This window comes from Grammomys surdaster, unplaced genomic scaffold (genome assembly GCF_004785775.1).
Source record: "Grammomys surdaster isolate TR1022 unplaced genomic scaffold, NIH_TR_1.0 394, whole genome shotgun sequence".
NCBI classification, from domain to species: Eukaryota; Metazoa; Chordata; class Mammalia; order Rodentia; family Muridae; genus Grammomys; species Grammomys surdaster.
Window position 1 is genome coordinate 70,281 of NW_021604813.1, and position 23,661 is coordinate 93,941.

The window sequence follows — 23,661 nt, forward strand, 5'->3', positions numbered from 1 at the left end:
CAACGTATGAAGTCAACCCCTATGCAATTATTACAGCTCAAATTTTTCAAAATTGGCAATTGCATATGATTTACACTAATTTCTTATTCATGGCAACAACCCAAAGCACTCTAACTATTCATCTACTTCTCCTTGGAGAGTGTCTACTGCTCAGTCCTTTCGCCTCAGGCACACCTAGAAAATAAGCCTTATACTGCCTGGGGAAAGATGGCCAAAATTATCTTCCAGAAGCTTCCATCAGCTTCCACACACAGCTGGAAACAATGGAAAGCTGTATTTGAATTAAATAGAAATTCAGGCATTCTTCCTGCAATTGTTATTTCCATAATTAAATATGAGCACGTCCTAGAAATACCAGCAGAGTGTATGGATGAAAAATAAAATACTAAACCAGAAGAAATACTAAAAGGAATCCTTCCCAAAAGATCCTTCAACATTTAGGATAAAGCAAAAACAGAAATCTTGATAGTCCATATACCAGAAAGGCCCATGTGACCTGCTTCTGTAGCCATTTATTCTGGAGGATACTGGATTCTTTACTGACTTGCAGCAAATCCGCTTAAAGTTCTGGAGCATTTACCAGTGTCTCCAGTATGTGTGAGATAGTATACGTCAGAAATCCTTAGGGAATGCTCCCACCTTTCAATATTTTAAATACTTTATACTTTTTAATTTTTCCCCAAGTATTGAGAAGGGTTCTAGAAGCATTATGAAATCATAATTAGTGATATTTACATCTCATCAGTCTCCTTGCCCACAAATGAAGTTATTTCTATTGAGGTGGAGGCTGGGAGAGGTGCCTTAAGTGAGTTAGAAACATCGTACTTTACAAGGAGAAAAGATAAAGGAGCTGAGGATGACTCAGAGGACCACCAGATTATTAAGTTAAACCAGAATAATACTCACATCCTACGAATACATAAGAGCTCCTGAGAGATGGGAACTGAAAATAGTCACTGTATTTCTTTAACCCCCTTTATTTCCTATGACAAAGGGATTTGGATAGCAAACAATGTGTTATTAATGGTAAAGCTTGCCCTGAATGGACAAATTCTTTCATGGGTCTTAAATCCATCAAATCAAGTTACCAGACCAGTGTCCACAGCTATCAGCTAATACTAATTGAGTGCTTATCCTATATCAAGACTTTTATGTGTTTATTAACTGATTTTAATCTAAGCAAAGTTCCTTGTACTGTTATCAATTCTATTTTAAAGATAAGAAATCTGAATTACAGAATGTTTGATGTCCCCAAGATCTCAGTGTCCAGAAGCAGAAGTGCAGAATATCAAAACAGGCCTCCAGAGCTCATGTTTTCAATCACCAAGAACTATGACTTAGGTGTAACCAGCTGTCAAAGCAGCCAATTCTTGCCCCTCCCACAAGACTAAAGTGCCTTAGGGTTTCTATTTCTATGATGAAACACCATGACCAAAAAGCAAGTTGAGGAGAAAAAGGATTGACTTACAGTTCCATGTCACTGTTCAACATTGAAGGAAGTCAGGACAGGAAGACAAACAGCCGAAACTGGAGGCAGGAGCTGATACAAAGACCACGGAGGGGTGCTGCTCACTGGCTTTCTTCCCCTCACTTGCTCAATTTTCTTAGAGAATCCAGTACCACAAGCCCAAGAATGGCATAACCCACAATGGCCCAGAGCCTCCCCCATTGATGACTAACTGAGAAAACTCCTTACAGCAGAATCTCATGGAGGCATTTTCTCTACTGAGGCTCCTTCCTCTCTGATGACCTCAGCTTGTTCCAAGTTGATACAAAACAAGCCAGTACACTAAGTGATTCTTACCCTTTTGAGAATCCTAAACTTCTCACTTCCCCAAACTGTAGCCACCCAAACGTTACCAGTTGTGCATGAAGACGAATGAGAAGGTCTCTTTGCTTCCAAAGTTCCCATTCTAAAAGACGTCCATCTATCAGTGAGAGGCCAACCAGTGTTTCTTCTTTTTGTTCTGTAAAGCAGACTCCTGGTTGCCTCTCATGTCCTGAAAGGAAGGGACAGAAGCTGGACCTCCTTGCCACCAGCTCATGAGTAGCAGACTTCCTATGTTTTTAAAGCAAATTTTACTTTTTTAAAGAAAAATTTTATATGCATGTGTGTTCTGCCAGCATATGTGTCTATGTAAGGATGCCAAATGCTCTGAAACTGGAGTTAAGGAAGTTGTGAACTGCCATGTGGATGGTGGGAATTGAACCTGCATCTTCTGGAAGAGCAGTCAGTGTTCTGAACCGCTGAGTGATCTCTCCAGTCCCTGACCTCAGGCTTTTGTCTTTGCCAACCAAACACAAACTGATTTGACCATGAAGTTCACAGTTATGTAATGAAAAAAATAAAATTCAACATTTATGCTCTCAATCCACTATAATACAGAAAACCTTCATTAGCACACAAAACAACCCATGTTTGTTCTGGTAAGAGAGTGTTGTGAAAAGGCTTCAGAGTTGCAGGCTTTGATACAAGTCATTACAAAATAAACATTCCCACGTGGTTCCCCACAGGAGACCTTAAAGGAAATACTGGAGCTATCTATTATTCAATTTAATGGTCTCTGTCCTTAAGATAGATAGGGAACTGTCCCTGCAGAATGTCAAGATTAATGAGTTATGTCATTTGTCCCAGATCTGCCAGGATAGTCCCAAGCTTTAAACTATACCACATTCTCAGTAACCGTATCCCCACATAACCCTTATCTGTAAGGGTCCTGGAATTTAAAACATTACTCTGTACAGTCTCTGTTTGTCAAGAAAAGCAAGAACTGCAGAAAGATAAACACTGCCACCTGCTGAGAGGAGAGAAGAAATCAAAGCTTGTAAGCCAATAAGCCCTGGAAAACAGCAGCATCTTCCAGGCTACATCAAAGGGATCTAATGTATCCTTGCTCTCCCAAATGGACACGTGACATGTGTGAGCAAATATTTAATTAAGCAACATGCCATATTTCCAATAAAAGAGCATTAAAGGTGGCTTTGTCCAAAGCAATGAATCCAACGTTTTCCTTACAGGCAAAGTAAATGCCAAGCTTCACCATTATTTTCTCTTCTGCTTCCACAGAACTTTTCCTGGAATTTACATCTCTGAAGGTTCATGAATCATACACAAGCCAATTTAGCATGAATAAGGGAAGAAAGTGAAGAGAGTAAAGAGATAAAGATGGGCAATAGAATCAAAATCATTCTGAGCGTGTTACCTACCACATCTCTGAGGCTCATCACTCTTATTTCTTCCCTCATAGTAAACACACTGATTTCTGAGGAAGTCTTGTAAATACAGAATAGTACAACTTTTAATCTTACTGTTTATTTCATAAAGTATCTTAAAAGGTGAGAGGAATCTGGAGTCATTTCCAACTTTATTCAGTTTCTGTTCCAGGTACCTGAGTGGTATTAAAAATGGTAGCTTATAAACTGGACAGCAGTAAGATTGGGAGCTACAGTATATTGAGGTCAGTGCTTATGATTCCACCAAGCTAGAGGGGAAAAGGAGGAAAGAGAGCAATCCCCTGTTGGCAGGAATGGAACTTCTGAGGTGGCATCAAATGTAAAGGACAGAGAGGGTAAAACTACAGCCACCCCTCTGTAACCATGGAGTCAACCAAATCTGGATCAAAACTGGTTTGGGAGACCATATTTATATGAGGAATATGGACTATACCATAATAATCTAAGCTGACAATCTCCTTACTTCTTAGTGCCTCTGGTTCAATACAGAACCTTAAAAGATAGTTATTAGTTACATGAATAAGACATGTACAAGATCAAGCTAGCAATACTCCAGCCTAGAGTGTGAAGGGGCTCACCAGCCCTCACTCCAGGCTGAGTTGGTACTCAGTTCATTTGACTAACTCAGCAGTTGATGGCTGCTAAAGAAAGGAGAATCTGGTGAGACACTGGTACTATGTTCTGCTGGATGGCCCATAATCCTAAGTATGTGGCCAGCAAAAGTTAGACAGTGTTTTGTTTGTCAGGTTTTTTTTTCTTTTTAAGAAAATAGATGTGAAATTGTGAAGAACATATCTGGGAGGAATTAACTGGAAAAGAAGATGAATATGATCAAAATATATTAATAAAAAGACAAATTCCCTTGAAATGCTAGATTTTATTTGATAAAAATAATGATCTAAATATTTCTTCCTAAGATATTATAGAACATCAAAATAGTTCAGATCTTTACTCTAAGTTCTGAAGAAACAGTGTGCTCTTTTCTCAAAAAATATTTATATAATCACAAAAGTATTAAGCCTACACATTGTAACTAATACTAATCACATCTTTATTATGTCCTTGGGCATGCATAATCCTCAAAGTAGAACCTATTATTGTAAATATTTAAAACAGGAGATGGAAATTTCCAATAATTAAGGGTTGAAATAGGAGCATATATCTAGATGTTTATGACCATGGCACTCAGGGTATGCTTGATCTCATCTGATCTCTTAAACTAAGCAGGGCTATGCAGGGCTGGGACTGGTTTGTTTCTGGATTGGGGAATGTGTATCAACCTGAATATATAATTCACAAGATTTAAGATAATATCATGTTGTCCTTAATTCAAATGAAAATAAAGTGTTTTATGCCATCATTTTCCATATCATCTTGATTATTTAGGCACTTATTTTTAAGCTAGTCATGGTATCTAAAACTTTTAGTAAATATTCTTTTAAGAAAGACTTCCTTTCAGTCCTGGAATCACAGGCCAATAATCCCAACCTCTCAAGAAGCTGAGATAGGAGGACCACAGATTCAAGGCCAACTGAGCTACAAAGGAAATTCAAGTGCAGTCTGAGAAACTTGGCAACACATAGTCCTAGACAGATAGATGATAGATAGATAGATAGATAGATAGATAGATAGATAGATAGATAGATAGATAGATGATAGATAGATGGATGGATGGATGGATGGATGGATGGATGGATAGATAGATAGATAGATAGACAGATAGGTAGATAGAAAAAGAAGTAAGGATGAGAGTAGAGCTCAGTGCTAGAATGATTGCCTAGCTTGTGCTAACCCAAGTTTTGATCCCAAATACTGGGGGATTTTCTTTAATTTCCTCAGATGAAGGGATAAGATGAAAACATACACAAGGATTGTGAATACATGACTTGGGCTGAGCCCAGAGCATTTCTATCTAACTATTCCTAGGCCTAAGCCTGGAGGCTTCTAGTCACCATATAATCTAATCTGCAAGCCCAGACCTTGAAGGCTTCAGCTTCCAGCCTGTCTACTAACCTAAGCCTAAAATGTTTCAGCCTCCAAGATGTACTGCTGAACAAGCTCACCCTTTCTAGCTCTTTCTTATCTCTGGCTGGCTGATTCAAATCAGCTGTTCTGGCTCAAGTTCCTCTCCAAGCTGACTGATTCAAATTGACCTCTCTTGGCTTCTGACTAGATTGCTCTGTTTGGAAAGACTGCCTCTGAAACCCAGGAACTGAACTGCAGTGAACTGAATTGCTCCAAAGTGAGCTGAGCACAGATTAATTCAACTTTCTCTCTCCATCACTGCCCTTTAAGTAGCCTCTCTTCCTGTCTTTAGAGTTAGGCATATTCTACCTCTTGACTCGTTCTGTCAAATCATTTCTCTGATCATCTCAATTAGATGTCTTTGTTTGGGATTAAAGGTGTGTAATAAGAGTGTGTCTGTATTCCAGCCTGATGGATTAAAGGTATGTATTAAGGGCATGTCTATATTCTAGCCAGATCACATCTTTGGGTATGATCCTTTGCCAGAGCAGCCATGTTGTCATATTAAAATTCCTTTACAGGTTTATAAGACATTGAACAACTACATTAGCTGACCCTTTTGAATGGTATAACAAAATATGATCATTACTGCCCTAGTTTGCTTTTTCTGTTGCTGTAATAAAACAATGACCCAACCAACATCAAGGAGATATGGGTTTATTTGGCTTATACTTCCACAATATACTCTGCTGTTGAGGGATTGTCAGGGTAGGAACTCAAGGTAGACACTTGGAGCAGAAATCAACAGAGGAACTCTTGTTCCCTCCAGCTTCCTCAGCTGCCTTCCTTATAGAACTGAGGACCAGATACCTGATAATGACATAGCCCACAGTGGACTGAAGCCTTCTACACCAATTAGCAATTCAGATGTTCCACAGATATGCCCACAGACCAGTCCAATAGAGGCAGTACCTCACCTGGGGTTCTCCTTCCCAGATACGTCAAGTTGACAGTTAAAGCTTACTATAACACATGATCTAAAGCCATGATAGAATCACAAATATGTGTCTACTTCTTTAGAGTCTTAAAAGTAGCTGTCACAGTGGAGGGAAAAAAGTATCTTTATTAAAATGGTGGAGAAACAGTATCTGCATGCAATAAATGAAACTGTATCTTTATTGCTGTGATTTGGATCTAGAACATATTCTGAAGTCCCATGAGTTAAAGGCTTGATTTCCAGACTGGTGTTACAGGGAAGTGGAGGAAACATTAAGAAATGGGGCTATAAGGGAAGTCCTAGGTCAGTGGGGACATAACCGTAAGAGGGATTGTGGGAACCCTCAGTCAGTGTATCTCTCTCCCCTCCCTTCCTCACTTTCTCTCCCTTCCCACTGTCTCTTCTTCTTCCTCCCCTTTCTTCTCCCTCCTCCACCTCTACCTCTCATCTCCTTGCCCTGGTCATAAGGTGAATGACTTTTCTGTGCCAATGATAACTCTCTCGTTTCCTTTATTACAAGGCCAGGAGTGACTGGACCAAACTGTCCTGTACTGAAACTTCTGAAAAGCATGGACAAAATCAAACCTTTTCATAAATTAATTTTTATTATCTTACATATTAGATCACAGTGGTGGAAAGCTAACTAAACCAAATACTGTACATTATCCACAAAAAGTCAGCTCAAAATCCATTGGAAATTTTAACATGAGGACCTGAAACCATAAAACTCAAAGAGCCATCAGGGAAATGTCCTGTGGCACTGGTCTTCATGATGAATTTTTGGGAATGATCCCAGAAGCATAGAAAGCAAAAGCAAAAAGGAATGAGACTGTGATGTTGGAAGCACAGCAAAGGAAACCATAAGCAGAAAGGAAGGCAGGGCTGGTGAGATAACCCAGTGGGTAAAGTCAAAGGAGCTTGCTGCCAAGCCTGGAAACCTGACTTCAATCATCAAACCTAGGCCCCACCAGGTAGAAGAGAATTGACTCTATCAAGCTGTCCTATGACTTACACATGTGAACTAGGGCATGCACATAATAAACAAACAAAGAAATTGAAATAAATAAATGAAAAGAAAGTGCACATACATAGACATGGAGAATAGCCTTATTTATTCTTAAGAAAGAAGGAAATTCTGGCATCCATGAAAACAGAAGCTATGGAAGACAATGTGCTAACAAAATGATAGGGGCAGTGAAATACAGACTGTATATGATCTCACACAATACTGAACCTAGCAGAAGCCAGAGCCAATAGAAACAGAGTAGACAGGTGGTACCCAGGGAGCTAAAGAGTGGCTGAAATGGGGAGATATTGGCCAAAGGGTAAAAACTTATAGCTAAATGAGGAATGAATATAAATTTAGGGTGATATAAATTTAGGGTGATATAATTTAGGGTAATATAAGTTTATAAATATAAATACTGTGGTGATGCTGTGCTTGTGGTTATTTTTTAGTAGGTTTAAACATTGTCACTTTGAGAAATAAACAATGGATCTTTAAAGGTGTGTGTATATATATGTATTATGAATGTATGTATACATCTGCCTATGTTTATGCATGCCACATTCATGCAAGTAACCACAGAAGACAGGAGGAGGGATCAGGTCCCTCAGTTCCAGGAATCTAGTCCCTGGAACTAGAGTCACAGTCCATTGTGAGCTGCCTGATATGGGTGCAGGGAAATAAACCTGGGTCTTTCAACTGCTTTTAACTGCTAAGTCATCTCGCCAGTACCCCAAGGTATTTTTAATATTTTAGCAACTATTTCATTGTTTTCTCTTATACTTCAGGATTTTTTTCAATAAATCAATCTGATTATTTGCTATGTTTCACACATCCTTAGAGATAGAGCTACCTACATGTACTCTGTTCCACTGTCAATCAGAATATATTTGCTGGTGAGAACCATTTTATTCTTTACCCTCCAAACATGATAAAACACATAGTCATAAGAAACTTTGTCTAAAAATTTTATTAAGGAGAAACTGTAACATCAGCCTTCAGGTACAATCTAGAAGATTCTAGAATCTAGAAGAAGTGCTGTTAAGGCACTCTGACTTCATTTGTCAGTATCCTGGTGCTATTGAAACACAAAACACAACAGAAACAATTAGTAACATTTACCAAATATTATGCCTGCTCCTGCCATAACCTTTAGATAATGTCAGGAAATGATGAAGGCTCATTGGCTTTCACGGTCATGTCTACGAGGGGAAGGGCAGGCTGTTCCGTGGGTAAGCTGCATGAAAAGAGGAGGCAGAGGAAATAGGCTCACTTGTTCTCTGGAGGTTCAAGTTCTTGGTCACTGTTGCCAACAGCCCTGCTCCATAGCAGAGCCCTTGGGTCAACGCCATATCCTGCAGGAATTGTCCTTGCTGCCTGAAGAAACAAATTGCATGATCATTTTCCCCTTATCTTACTCTTCTAACAGGTGGACTTTCTTCTGGGTCACCACTACTCAGCCAAGTGTGAAATGTGAGGCTTTCCAAATGATGACCAGGAAGTCACACAATTGCTGAGAGTTGGGGAAACATTCAATCCATATTCTTTCCCCTACATATTGGCACTTTAGCAGAAAAGATCCAAAAAAAATTAGATTTAACAATATATCTCTTCAGGGCTATAAAACCATCTGTGGAAAGTGATGGTCCTGACTTGTTTGGGTTATTGGCATCCACTACCATTAGCTGGGTAGTAACTATTAGAAGACCTATGGATGGTGGGGAAAGTAGAGTAACTAGCTAGGCAGATTTTTAAAAGGCTACCTTACCTAGAGCAACAGAATTAAAAGTCAAAAAGTCTTACCATCAGTGGCAGAACACACTCTTGTCAATCCTGGTGCAACTAAATGGGACCTGGTATGGTGGCTAATACCTCTAACCCTACCACTCAGAGGCTACGGCAGAAGGATTGCTGCAAGTCTGAGGCCAATCTGCATTGCATAGCAAGGTAAGGCCACACCAAGACCCTGTCTCAAAACACAGTTTTTAATAATGCCAAACAAAAAAAATAATTCAATAAGGGTAGTAAGATTAAATTCCAAGATAAACCAAGCACCATGGAAAAGCGAGCCAAGGTCAACCATGAACTCCTCTTCTCATCCTTCTAAAAACCTAGTAGCCAACTTTAAAGGAAAACCAGGTAGGTGTTTGGTGTGTATTTCTCCCATACCTGTAATTACTATATTCCCTTTATAGTTGAAAGCACATGAAAATATTTCATCAGTGTGCCCCTCAAGGACCTGGAGGCACTGGCCAGTCTGAACATCCCAGATTCTGGCTGTCTTATCAGAGCTGCCTGTCAGGAGCCGGTTTCCTTGGGGATTGAAAGAGATCTGCAAAAGGGATGATAGAAAAGAGTTGAGTCTGGGTTAACAATAGAGTTCCATCACCAAAAAGAGGGGATCTTCAATCTTGGCTAGAATAATCTCTCTGTCTCTGTCTCTGTCTCTCTCTGTCTCTCTGTCTGTCTCTCTGTCTCTCTGTCTCTCTCTGTCTCAGTCTCTCTATATCTCTGTCTCTCTGTCTCTCTCTGTGTCTCTCTCTCTCTCTCTCTGTCTCAGTCTCTCTATATCTCTGTCTCTCTGTCTCTCTCTCTCTGTGTGTGTGTCTCTGTCTCTCTCTCTCTCTCTCTCTCTCTCTCAGTCTCTCTGCTCTCTGTATCTCTGTCTCTCTGTCTCTCTCTGTGTCTGTCTCTCTCCCTCTCTCTCTCCCCCCCTCTCTCTCTCACACACTCACACACACACACACACAAATTCTAACCATAAAAGACCAAAGCACCTGTGTACTTTGAGTGTTCCTCAACAGTTTCTTCCTTCCCCAAAGACTCAATGGTTCCCTCCTCACCCACAACAGGGGGCAGAACCTGGATGTAGATGAAGACAAAACAGGCTAGACCTGTAATGTCCAATGTCATCTCTGCAAGACAATGTTCTGTCACTCTGTCCTCCATCTCTGCCACAGAAAGACCAGATGCCCAGGGCAGGGCTGCAAGAGGATTTTCATCCTTTAACACTCAAAATGTATCACTTTCAGATAATACATTTGGATTCCTCCTATAGGCCAGGTGTTCTTCTTCAATATCCAAGTGACAGAGGGACCTGCTACTGGCCCTTGTATTCCTCCAGTAAGTCCCAGTTAGAACCCCTCTATATTTATCACAAGACAATGTTTGGAGCCATTTCCACTGGAAATGAAGGTATGAGGAGGACAAAGCTGTCTCTACAAAAAATGTCTAGCACAGTAAAAGCTCTCAAAAGGGTGATTAATGACATCACATTCCTCAAAGCCTTCCTGTTGAGACTCACTGGGCCATACACAAAACCAGAAGAGGACTGATTGGAATAGGAAGAGGATTCACAGAGAGGAAGCAGGACAGGAGAGAGGACTGGGGATAGATATGATCACAATACATTATACACATGTAGAAAAATGCCATAATAAATCTACTATTGCACATACTGAATATAACCTGATGTTTTAAGTGTTCCATGAATTAATAAATGAAATACTAAATATTTTAGCTTTGTACTCCTTATAAATGTTGCCAGACAGTAATTTAATGATCAATAGATTCAAATTTTCCTTATAGTCACCTAGTCACAAAAACAAACATACACTCATTGGGGAAATGTCAATCAGGATGATAACTTCTATGCCAGACATGGCCCAGGTTCCCCTTCTGTACACTACTTTTTCACAACTTCCTGCAACCACCTTATCTCTCAGTCTATGAAGTGGTCAGCAGCACCCATTTTGGTTGATACCAGCCCTTACAAACCACAGGGCAACGGCCACCAGCAACAGGGACAAAAGATGAAGGATTGAGAAGATCCATGGGCAATGTTGGAATCTGGCTATAACCTTTGGAGTTCAGAAGTAATCAAGTTATTATTTCATAAAGAAGGAGCAGATAAGATCTCACCTATAAAACCAGGAATTTAGGCTGATCTGGGAAGCAGGAGTCCCCAGTGTCAGCATACTCTGCCATGTTCTGGGGACATGTATGACGCTCAGTCTCTCACTGAGTAGCTCTGCTCTGTGAAGATTCTGAAAACTGTTCTGTAAAACCCTAAGATACAGCTCTGGAGTTTCAAAATGGGTTGTTTTATCCTTTGTCAAATATTTCCAAACAGCACTCCCTCTGTTATATCTAATCCACAGATCCCTTCAGGCACCACATGCTTTTTTGCATAATATAAGCTTGAGTGTTTACTTGAGCTACAGAAAAGCACTTTATAATCTCCTTAAGTTGCTGAGTTGGATATTTTCTGCTAATTAAATATTTGCTGATGTTTGAAAAGAATGCTGTTTTATGCTTTTTAAGTGTTTAGGCAATCATTTAATTTTTGCTGAATCAGATAGGACATATGTAGAAATAAAGGCTTAGATGGTTGAGTTTTGGAGCAGGATGATATAATTAAAGAAATTTTAGTATCTCAGATTCAATACAACTGCTTGGGGTGGGGGGGTAGAGGTATGGGTATTGGTTTTTTGATTACTTGAGACAGGATACCATTTTTTGCCCAGGATATCCTTGAACTCCTGATCCTTCTGTCTCTGCTTCCAAAGGGCTAGAACTACAAGCATATGTCACCAGCCCAGCTAACACCTCTCAGATGTAAGGAGTCTAGGTGTCATGTCACCATCACTGGGTGTAGCTCCACTATCTATGAAATAAATGAGCCTGTTTGTATTGTGAAAGGAAAATTAACTGAAATTCTTGGATTCCTAATAAGTCAACTGTGTGTAGGTGAAGCCTAGCTTGATTCATTCACAGTTCTTCTGTCCAACAGGAAGCCCACTGTTGGTAATAGACGTCGGAAAGATAGTGAGCAGCCAGAAATTTATGAAATGGCAGACATCTAATGGTACTTTTGAGAGAGAAGCTCTTTTGGGTTCAGACTCCATCTTAGAGAATCTGACCTAAGGTTGAACTCAAGTTAACGAACAGGCTGGTCCCTAGCACCAGTTTCCAGGTTACCCCAGAACAAGACTTGTGTCTAACACAAGTTTCCAGGTTACCCACCAAGACCTGCGTCTAGCACCAGTTTCCAGGTTACTCCCAAACAAATCTGCATCTCCAGGTTACAAGGCAGCTCCCTCACACTTCACTTCCTAACAACCACCAATCAGGAGAAAAACAGAAGTTAAGTTTATGATTTGGCTCCCAGAACCAGCCAATTATGTTAAAGACCATAATGCCCCTGCAAACAGATGAGTACCAGGCTAGATACCACCTTCTTGCCTCTATAAATATCTGCTTAAAATTAGACTTGGGGCTATACCCTCTTGTCCTGCTCTGTCAGTGACAAAGGTTTGGCCCAGGCTCAAGCTTGTAAATAAAGGGACCCTAAAGTGATTGCATCGAAATCAGCTTCCTGGTGGCCTTTTGGGGTTCACAAATGTTCCCTGGCACAACACTCTAAGTGGAAATTCATCTTCAGAAGATGATAAAGTAAAGACACGACATTAAAAAAAATCCAATGATGTGCCTTCTCAGCCATTCACATTGAATACCGTTTTTGACTCAACAAGGGCTCGGCAGCCTATCATTCTGTCCACTTCACTTGGCTTTATTTGTGTTCACTCTACCTCAATCTATTTACTGTCAGAAACATTACTTCACCGCCTGAACCATAGTAATATGTGGAATATTTTGAAGGTACACTGTGATGTGTTAGCTCAGAGGGTTAATTTGTAACCTCTACTACCATGGGTTTTTTTGTTTGGTTGGTTGGTTGGTTTTTTTGTGTTTTTTTACAGTAAACATACTCCTTCAAATGAGATGGCAATTCACCTTTGAGATTTCTCCTTCGTGGCCTTCCAGTTTGGTTATGCACTTTCTTGTGGTTGCATTGTAAACTCTTGCTGTTCCTTTCAGAGAGAGATGGGAATATACATTAGTCAATATGAAATGTGGGACTTCACGTTACCTAAGTCTATCCTCTGACAAATGAGCTCTGGACTGCTTGTCCTTCCCATGCCAAGAGCCACACTCAACCTTCTAAATGCAGAAGAGGCTGGACATGATTTTCTCTCTGTCTCTCACATTATTGGAAGAAATCTTGGGCTCTCAAGTATAGGAAGGAGTGATATATAAAATAATAAAAGAAAATGAAGTAGATAAAATGATTTTAAGTGTTCTCTTAGAATTGGTATGATTACAAACACAAAGCATACACCTAGAATGCTTCACAATCCAGTAACACCAGTTGCCCCAGAAATTCGAGACAACTTAAAAAGGAAGGCTAGGACTTGAAATTAAGTATGTGGTGCCCAGCTTCCTCATGACATCACAACTATGTACAAGACAGGATGAGCATGAGCTCAGAAGTCAGACTGCCAAGTCCACATCCCCCTTCCATGACTTCCTACCTCTGTGTCCTGACACAGGCTACTGTAGCTACTTTATGTGCGCTTTAGCCCTCTCAGCTCTGAAGGGGGACAGCAAGTATACCACCCTGTGTTAATTACATTTTGGTGTGCAGCAAACCATTTGGAGATACATACATGAGATAAATGAGTAAATATCATCTCAATGCTTCATAGGAATCAGAAGAGGTTTAGAGAAGACAGGAATCAGAAGAGGTTTAGACTCCAAGAGAAGAAGACACTATTCTGAAATAATGTTTTGTAGAACAATGAAAGGACAGAATCGATACTAGAATAAACAGCAGATAACAAGGAAATAAAAACTAGAATTGAGCTTTAGTAAACTCTTCACACACACACACACACACACACACACACACACACACACACACACACCCCTGCTGATCCACCAGCCCTGTCCTCAGCTGCTGCATGACCTCCAATATTCTAGCAACCTAACATTTTATAGAATAAATAGAAAGAAGGATTATGTCCTGGCTTGCTTCCTGTAACATAGCTTCATGGGAACTATGTTGAATTATCCACAGTAAGATAAACTACAACTTAAAATCCCAGAGAAGTTTCAAGGTTGTGGTGTAGGTGACAGTGTACATTATGTGTGCTTATCAGGAACGAGGAAACATTATGTAGCATTTCACATGATTCCAAAAAACGTGACACAGGAGAGAGCTTATCTTCATGCATGGTAGACAGAGGCAGCTATGACTGAAATGTGAGCTAATATGGTAGTGAGGTAAAGTATCACACAACTTCATGCAATATCATCAAAGATGAGAGCCTAAAGCCCACTGATGTTTAGAATCACACATCATTCTCAATGATATGCTATGCATTCCCTATGATAGCTTTAAGCAGATTGTTTAAGCATTTATTTTATTTTTAATTATGTGTATTTGTGTGTGTCTCTGTGGAGGTAGGTATCATAGGTAAGTGCAGGTGCCGGTAAAAACTGGAACAGTATGTTGTATCCAATGAATTGAAGGTGCCGTCATTTGTGGGCCACCCAACATGGTTGCTGGGAACCAAATTTAGGTCCATGAGAGCAGCAAGCATTCTTGCCACTGAGCCATCTCAGCAGCCTAGCTTATGCAGAATTTAAAGTGATGGAAAGCATATGCTGCTGAGCTGCATGTAACTAATGGAGCATAGTGAGGGAACAGGCAAGATGTCAAACATACTACATGTAGAAAGTGTAGCCTCACTGAGGTCTTCAAGGACATGGCACAGGTACTATAGTGTTGCACATGATCCCGGGGAAGGAAAAAACAGTCATTCTGTTGTGTAATATGTGGTACCAGAAGCTGCCGTTGAAATAACATATCCACATATGTGGTTATGCGTTGCATTATATGACAGAATGCATGAAGGAAAATGTCACTTATATCCATGGCATCACATATGCTTGAAAGAAATGTCATGACTTAGTGTAGAATCAAAGTTGGATGTGGTGCTCAGACATCATCTTCATGTGATGGTGGAGACATACATGGTATCGGCATACAAAGCCTCAGAATAAACTTAGTAGAAAGCTGGGGGATGTTTCACCCCACTACTTCCACAGCTCAGACTACAGAAACTGGCATAGTTAGTGAGACTGTCTAAATACAGTGTCATGCCAGAAAGGGACTTTGGGAGATAAGAACAAAGAGTACAACATAATATGGGATCCCTGGGGAGATCGAATTTATATAATATTAAAGCTATGATACAGAAAAGAGAAAGCATGGTACCTGCTGGATAAATAGATAAAATACACATAGTATCATATTACATTTATCCAAGAAGGCCAGAAACTCATACTATATATTATACATGGTCACATATTATATGTAGCACATATATAATAGTATATATTATACATACATAGCAAGGCACCACACATGACACATACATGTTTAAATATGTTACTCATTAATCAGAAGATAGCATAGATATGATACATTTTAATACAATGCCATAAAATATAAATGTATAATACTCTTGTACCATAAGTGGACATCAAGCCAATGTGACATATGACATTTCACCAAATGTGTTTTTCAAAGAGGTAAGATAGTATCTCAAGTCGTTTTTCAAGGCATTAGATCTGACATAACAAAACATAATTTCTGAGATATAGGAAGATAAGACAGAAAGAATTATCAGACATAGTAATTTGAGATATGGAAACACACTCCAGCAATACATGTGGCTATCAAAAAGGTAACAGAGACAGTATATACCACCTTCTGTGGTCTTTCTGGACATTAGGCACATACAGTGAAGATTTCTGTGTGATGATCAAGAATATAACACAGTATACTATGAGGCCTGGCTATAAAAGGAACATCAAAAACACAGTACAGAAGCATAAGAAATGATTCATCTTAGTATACCAAATAGCAGAAAGATTGCATTGACCCATTAAAGATCAACTTGGTTTTGGTTGGTTGGTTGGTTGGTTGGTTGGTTGGTTGGTTGGTTGGCTTTTTGAGATAGGGTCTCACTATGAAGTCCTGGCTATCCTGGAACTCACTATGTAAACCAGGCAAGCTTGGAACTCACAGTGATCTGCCTGCCTCTGAGCCCTTTCTGTAGGCCCTGCTCATAGTAACCTTTGTTCAAAGTTACAGAACTATGTTATGAGAAGTGATATTTCAATGCTGATTTTATGATATTGATTTCATTCATACAAATTTCTAAACTTACACAGTATGGTAAGTGCTTAGTGGAGACAGGTCCTGTGAGACACAACACTGATTATTATAAACTAAGGAAGGAATATGATCACCAAAAAAGGGCAGAGAAGCAGGTGAAGGACTAACAAGAACTAAAATCATTTCAAAGGAAAGCATTTGGTTAATTTTTCTTTCCTAATACCAGTATTTTCTTTATGCCACAGTATATAGGACTGTGAGGTCCTAGAGAAAAAATAGACGTAGATCACAAATAGAGAGTTTAGGAGAGGCTTATACATGTGGCCCTCACCCCATTGCCCAGTCCAGTCCAACTGGAGAAATAAAATGTCGTATTGATATGGGTGTCAGAAGCAATGAGTTTGCACTGGTACTTATTCCACATACAGAAGCTACTGCAATGAAATGCAAAAGCAAAATCTATAGAATGTATTATAAATCACAAAATAGATTATTATATATTCTATCTTGCTGCACATAACAAGTTCCACAAGACTTGTGGGGGTAAAGATGTTTTTATTACTTATTAGTTACTGTATGAAGGGCTCCAGGAGGGGCTTTGATAGGTAAGGCTTTCTTTGCTGGGATTATAGCAGTGTGCCACTATGCTGAACTTAAATATCATTCTTTACAGTTATCCAAAAGAAAAAGCAAGTACATAGTGATATCACATGTGATGTTTAAGTTCGTGAGTCTACATAGGGTAGAATATATGGATATCACAAATCATATAATACCATCATACATCATTTTCAAAAAAAGGTGAAAGTACAGTTTGCAGGCCTACAAAGCTTTCAGAGACATGAATGGAAAGGCATTACATATTTGTCAGAATAGGTTATACTAAGACCATACCATGACATGAAATTTAAATATGAAGCACATTGTGTTTTTGTCATGTTTTGTCATGTATATGGAGTAGACATCATTCTGTGACACCAGGGAGTTTTAACCATACACAACCAAATTACACAAGACTATCAAAGAGGAACGATCTTCATACTACAGAGCCACATGTAGTATTTTAGAGTCTATAACTACTGTGTGACTGATGCATAGTTGTCATACATGTTACCTACAGAATAGAATCATGCATAATTATAAGTGTTATGAAGGTATACAATGTCAAATAATTGGCAAGAGTATGACATATTAATATAGCATTGTGTATAATCTTCAAGGAGATTCTTCAAGCATTGTGCAAAGCTGATACATTCAGTGTGATAATAAACCCAGATGCAAAAGAGATGATACATATATAGTATATTACCATTATTCAGTGGATAATGTGACACTGAGTTATCTATACCAAGCATAGAGTAAGATATTGTCAATATAGATAATATATCTATGTAGCATTCCCTATACATGATAGGATCATATAGAATAAGATATTGTCAGTAAACATCATGTACTTTTATATATTTATAGATGTATGGGCATATATATATATATATATATATATATATATATATATATATATATATATCATATAAAGTAAGTTACTGTCAGTAGAGATCATGCAGATATATCCTGTAGCATCATATAGAGCAAGAAATTGCCAGTAGAGCTCATGTGTGAGTGTGTGTGTGTGTGTGTGTGTGTGTGTATGTGTGTGTGTGTGTGTGTATTGCACGCATCATAAAGCAGATAAATGTGGCAAGTGACCTAACATAAATTTCAAGACTTTGAAATTTTTACTGTAGTGTCAGAGGTGTTTTTTTAACATATGACTGGCATACTGTGGCATACACATGCCCACCCAGAAAGTGTGGCTAATACTGTGGATTCTCATGCCTGATCATCAGTGAGATGACGATGTACTGTCATCTGTGGATAGAATACAGGGGGCATGAATTCACATATAACATTCTTAGATGTCATTCATACAGTATGAGGACATACAGTATGCCTGGGTGGCATTCAAGAAGACAAAACAGAGTGATCGCCTGTAAGCACTTGTGTGACTGTTCAGTGTAAGGCCATAACTGGTCATCAAAGTGACAACTAAGAGCATAGTGTTGGAAAATGGACATTAAGGAGGCTTCATGGATATGGTATATCATCAAGGACAGAATCCCTCAATATTATAGCACCATTTGTAGTTGACAAGTGGCATTATATGATGACCAGGTCAATGGCACAAAATCAGAATGAGGACTTGGGTTTCAAAAACATGAATGGTCATCATATGATGTTATATTTGCCTATGAACAAGGAAATGAAAGCATCCTATAGAATATGTTTTTCACAAGAATTTGACAGGCGTGGTGGAACAGTATATTATTTATAAAGAGTTAATACAGTTTATTATGGTGACATGAATAGTGGTCAAGTAGATAATCCCAACAGAATGAAATATTGTATGCAGTCATCAAAGACATGATTGTGAGTATGGCACCTTACGTATGGAAGACATCAAGATCTGTAGAGACACGTGTGGCTCTATCAAAGAGGTAACACAGACAATGCAAAACATTACATGTGACTCTCAAGAATGCAACATGGATCCAGGATTTGTGACATAGTCAGCAGTGTCCACTGTGTAGAGACTGGGGCAGGAAGATCACAAGGTCAGGCCACTGGGGATACAGAGTAAGTTCAAGTCCAATCTGGACGAGTTATAGAGATACTCTCTCAAAATAAAACTCACGGATATAACTCTGTGGAAAAGTGCTGCTAAGCTCACATTAAAGTCTAGATTGAATCTCCCAATGACACACATAGGAAACAATGTGTCATGGACACACTGTGGTTACATACTTGGAGTGAAGGCACGTGTTTCAACCACAACAGGCTCTCGGGGAGATAGAGCATGGCATAGAGTCTGGACATTTCCATGGAAACATAAACTTCTCCATAGCTTTAATGTGTCAAATGATGACTTACCATCGGCAGAAGCTGTTGCAATAAGTTTCCCAGTATAATCAAAGCAGCTGTCTAGGATCTCGTCATCATGGCCTGTTAAGGTCGCTACACATTTCCCACTTGTAGCATCCCACAACTGAAATTGGGAGAAATAGAAACCATCAAGTAACCAACAAAATTCCTCCCCAGAGGGGGAAAGACACGCAGTGCCCCTCAATATGAGTCCTTCCAAAGAACTGTGCTGCAAAGGACACATATAATTCTCTCTGATGAGTTAATTCCACTTTGATCTATGACTTAAGACCACAGCCAACCATCTGGTCACAGGAAAACCAAAGCAGACATTTAGACTTTTCTACAACATTAAGGAAAGAAAAAAAAACATCCCAAGAGGTATCGCTTCAGGGACCAGCACGAAGGGATCTTTTCTGTAACAAAGATGATCAGGGGCTTGATCTCAAACTATGACAAATGAAAAGGAAAAGTACACCATGAGATTTAAGGGGTTTTTTTTTTTGGATAAAATTGAGTGACAAGTGGATTCAGCTTCTCAGTAATTATTTTTGAAGAGGCTCAATGACGTGAAGAAACTTATTTGAGGCTTCTTGACGGCCATGCCCATATGAAATGGGCATACTAAGTAAACAACGGGACACTGGGTAAAATTAATGTGGCTTTTCAAACAAGACCATTACTGATTTAGAAGCTATCAAAATCACTTTATCTCCTCATGGTTCCTTCAAGCTATGGAAACTGGAAATTTAAAAGTTCGCAATTATTATGTATAAGTCAATGTTTAACCATGTGCCGTCTTTGAAGTCTATTAGTTGCTATGACGAGTACCTGTCACAGTATAGAGGACAGAGACACCTTACAAAGTGAGGCTGACGCTGAGCTCACCATGCAGGTCTTGTCCATGGAGCCTGTTAGTATTAGAGAGCAATCCCAATTGAACAGGGCACTGCTGATCTCGGCACAGTGGCCAATTAAAGTGTGCACCTTCCTGCAAGACAGAAATAGTCACCACTGGTCAAAGATGTTGTCCTGGTTTCATTTCCTCTATGACAAACCACTCTGAAGAAAGCACTATAGGAGAAGAAGGGCTTATACACTCATTCCAGGTGACAGCCTATCATCTCAGGGAAACCAAGGCAAGGACTCAAACAGCTGGCCACATCTCTGAAGGAAGCAAGCGCAGCCCACACCCCATGCCACCCACTTGATTCTGCTTCTGCTCAGAGGCTTTCTTCACACTTTCATCCAGTAGGTCCACCCCAGGAAATGATGATGCCCACATCCAGGGTGGATCTTCCTACCTTAATTAACAATCAACACAATCTCCCACAGGAGTGCCCACAAGCCACCTTTATCTGAATAATTCCTCACTCAGAGTCTCCCTTCCTAGGTAACTCTATGCCAGGGGTTCTCAAAACAACTTGTGAATATGGAACCTTTTGGCAACCCTCTATCTCCAAAAATATTTATGTTACAATTCCTAACAGTAGAAAATTAGTTATAAAGTAGCAACAAAAATAATTTTATGGTTGGAGTCACCACAAAACAAGAAACTATATTAAAGGGTCATAGCATTGAAGGAAGGTTGAGAACCGCTACTCTAGGTCAGGTTAATAATAAAAACTACCACAGGTGCTTTTACTATAGCATATGCATATATGATCAAGCCCAGTTGTGTGAACTAAATTTTAGTATTTACAAAATTACATTCTTGGTAATAAAACAAAAACAGCTCTATTGTTACTCAAAAAGAGAACACTCATTTCCATAAAATATACAAAAGTTTTAAGCAATCAAAGATATTGTGGCTGAAACTGGAGAGATGGTTCAACGCTTAAGAGCACTCACTAGCTCCACAAGATCCATGCTGGGTTCCCAGCAGCCATGTCAACTAGTAACAACCTGCAACCACTTCCAGGGGATCCCGAGTCCTCTTTGGACTTCCTGGGCCCAGACAGGCATGGGCTGAACAAGTACAATGAATGCAAAAAACACCAAAATACACAAAATAAATCTTTGCTTTAAAAGGTAATACAACTGTGTCTGACTTAATTCAGTCCCAGACAGTTTCTGGTTTGATCTGTAACATATTATATCATGTGTTCATATGGGTACACACATCACAGTGTACCCCATAAAGCTGTACAGTTATCACATATTAGTATAACTTTGAAAAACAGTGTTTAATGAGATAGAGATGTGAACTAGTCTGTTTTCATCATTGAACAGTTTATACATGCTTTGAGTTGTCACACTACATGTATAAATATGTACTGTTAAAATAAAAATTTGAAACTATAACTTAAAGTAACATTTTATAAAGGAACGGGTAATGACTTATAAAGGCATTCTAGAACTCTTGAAATGGTTGCAAAAATCGATGATTACAGTCAAGAAAGCAGCGCCAATGGCAGAGTCCTGGCTTCCATAACACGAAGAACACTCCGGGATTAATCCCCAGAATATGGAACCAGGTGCAGCAGCACAAGACTAGATTCCCAGCATTCAGGAGGTGGAGGAAGGAGGATCAGACATTCAAGGTCCCCCGCAGTTACAGAGAGAGTTGGAGACCAGCCTGAGCTATATGAGACTCTGACTCCAAAAGGAATCAATTAGCTAACTAATTCGTGGATGAACAAAAACACATGAGTGGGTCCCACAGACCCAAGGGCATTAGGGAGCTGTGCGTCAACTGGTTGAAAGCCCCATCCTTCCTCATGCCTTGTTCAATACCTCTTGGAGGATAGCACTGGTAACGAATCTATCAAAAGTCAGAGTCCAAGAGTCAAGTTTTCCAACAAAAAATAATGCTAATTTAGCTAACTTGTTAGCAAGTAAGACCAACAACTATTAGGAAGGAAATTGAAGTTCTTGGGCTAAATTAACTTTAGGAAATTAGGTATGAGTTTTAATCCGTGATATTTAGCCTTATCATAATAAGATGTCATTGAAACTTGATTATAGAATACATGAGACTAATAATAGCTACGTAACCAGGCTCTTTATAAAAATCTCCTCTATGTTCCTGCCTTATATTATTTCCCTAGAGTTGTGGAAAATCACTTATTTTGTGGATCAGAAATACACTAAAGAATCAACTATGGGAACTGGAAAGAGAGCACTCGCTGCTCTTGCCAAGAACCTAAGTTTGGCTCCTTGGACCTACATGCTGGCTTTCAACCATGATGGTACCAGATACACTGTGGTGTTCATACATACATACTTACTAAAACACATTGAAGAAATAATAATCAACTATGAGTTATACTCCCAGCTTAGGCAAGGCTAAGCTAATACATAACACAGAGTCTTCTTAACCCCTGACACAGGTCAAAAATATCTAGAAAATTACCTTCCAGTACCAGCATCCCATACGACAACTGTGTGGTCAAAGGACCCTGTGATGATTCTGTCTCCTGAGGTGTCAAATGACAAGGAAATGATTTCTGCCAAATGACCCTGGAAAAAAAAAAGAACAGATACGGTCATCTACATGTGTGATAAGAGCACATAAATTAAGAATACATATGTAATTAATTAATAATATACATATGTATATTACATATTACATATGTAATGTAATTAAGAATACATAGATAAGCGTATAGCATCATCTAAAAGATGGTAGAGAAGAGAAAGCTTCCGAAAGTAACAGGAAATCCTGCTGGGCTGAGCTGGGCTGGGGTGGGAGGGACTGCACATATGCACAACTTTCACTGGAAGGTGACAAGAAAGTTGAGAGACCAAAGTTTGGTGACACTTGCAGAGCAAATCAGCAAAGCTCGTTGCCTTGCACACTTAAATCAGGTTCACTGCAGAATAAGACGTAGGGCGTGACTGGGTTGTTTTATAAACAAAACAATACATTTGGGGAAACTAGAAGGGGTCTTTTGCATTGTCTTGGAAAGAGTTTTTTAAAGGGCCATTTTCATACAGGCATGATAATGAGTGGTGGGCAAGGGTCAACAGTATTTGGGATAGTGTAGTGACTTGAAAAAGGAAGAGACTCCAGTGGTAGTGTGACATGGAACTGGTCAGTGGTTGGCAGTGACCACGACTGTCAGTGATCTGACTCTCCCTCCTCACAGGTTAGTCCTGAGGATCCCACTGTATGAGATCATATGAAAGAAGTTCCTCCTACAGCAAAATCTGAGAGTCTGGAAAAAAGATCTTCTTTAGGGTATGAGCTACACTTTCCTAATTATTTCAGTAAATACAAGTAAATACTTTTATTTCTATTGGTTTTCTTTTGCTTTGCTTTTGCACTGTAGCCTTGAACACACAATCCTCCTGTCTCAACCTTTGAACTGCTAGGATCTTTCTTTCCCTCTCTCTCTCTCCCCCTTTCCTCCCCTTCTGCTCCTCCTCCCTTACCCCTCCCCCTCCCCCTTAACCCTTCTTTTTCCTCTTTTTCTTCTCTCTTCTTTGTCTCTGCCTCCGTCTTCACCTCCGTCTCCTCTTCCTCTCTCTCTCTCTCTCTCTCTCTCTCTCTCTCTCTCTCTCTCTCTC

The 23,661-nt window shown here is 39.5% G+C and overlaps 1 protein-coding gene across 2 annotated transcripts in view; it reads right to left on the reverse strand.

Annotated features, from left to right (window-relative positions):
* Nucleotides 1-8,157: 8,157 nt before the first annotated feature.
* Nucleotides 8,158-23,661, reverse strand: part of Daw1 (dynein assembly factor with WD repeats 1) — a 26,129-nt gene continuing 10,625 nt past the window's right edge. Inside the window, exons 8-13 of one of the 2 annotated variants that reach the window (XM_028781279.1) lie at nt 22,505-22,611; nt 20,038-20,140; nt 19,159-19,273; nt 12,999-13,075; nt 9,372-9,534; nt 8,158-8,579 (exon numbers count right to left, since the gene is read on the reverse strand). In XM_028781279.1, coding sequence (XP_028637112.1) covers nt 8,545-8,579; nt 9,372-9,534; nt 12,999-13,075; nt 19,159-19,273; nt 20,038-20,140; nt 22,505-22,611 — 600 coding nt within the window. In that variant the 3' untranslated portion in view covers nt 8,158-8,544. The remainder of the gene's footprint in view (nt 8,580-9,371; nt 9,535-12,998; nt 13,076-19,158; nt 19,274-20,037; nt 20,141-22,504; nt 22,612-23,661) is intronic. The other variant, XM_028781280.1, reaches the window with a different exon arrangement.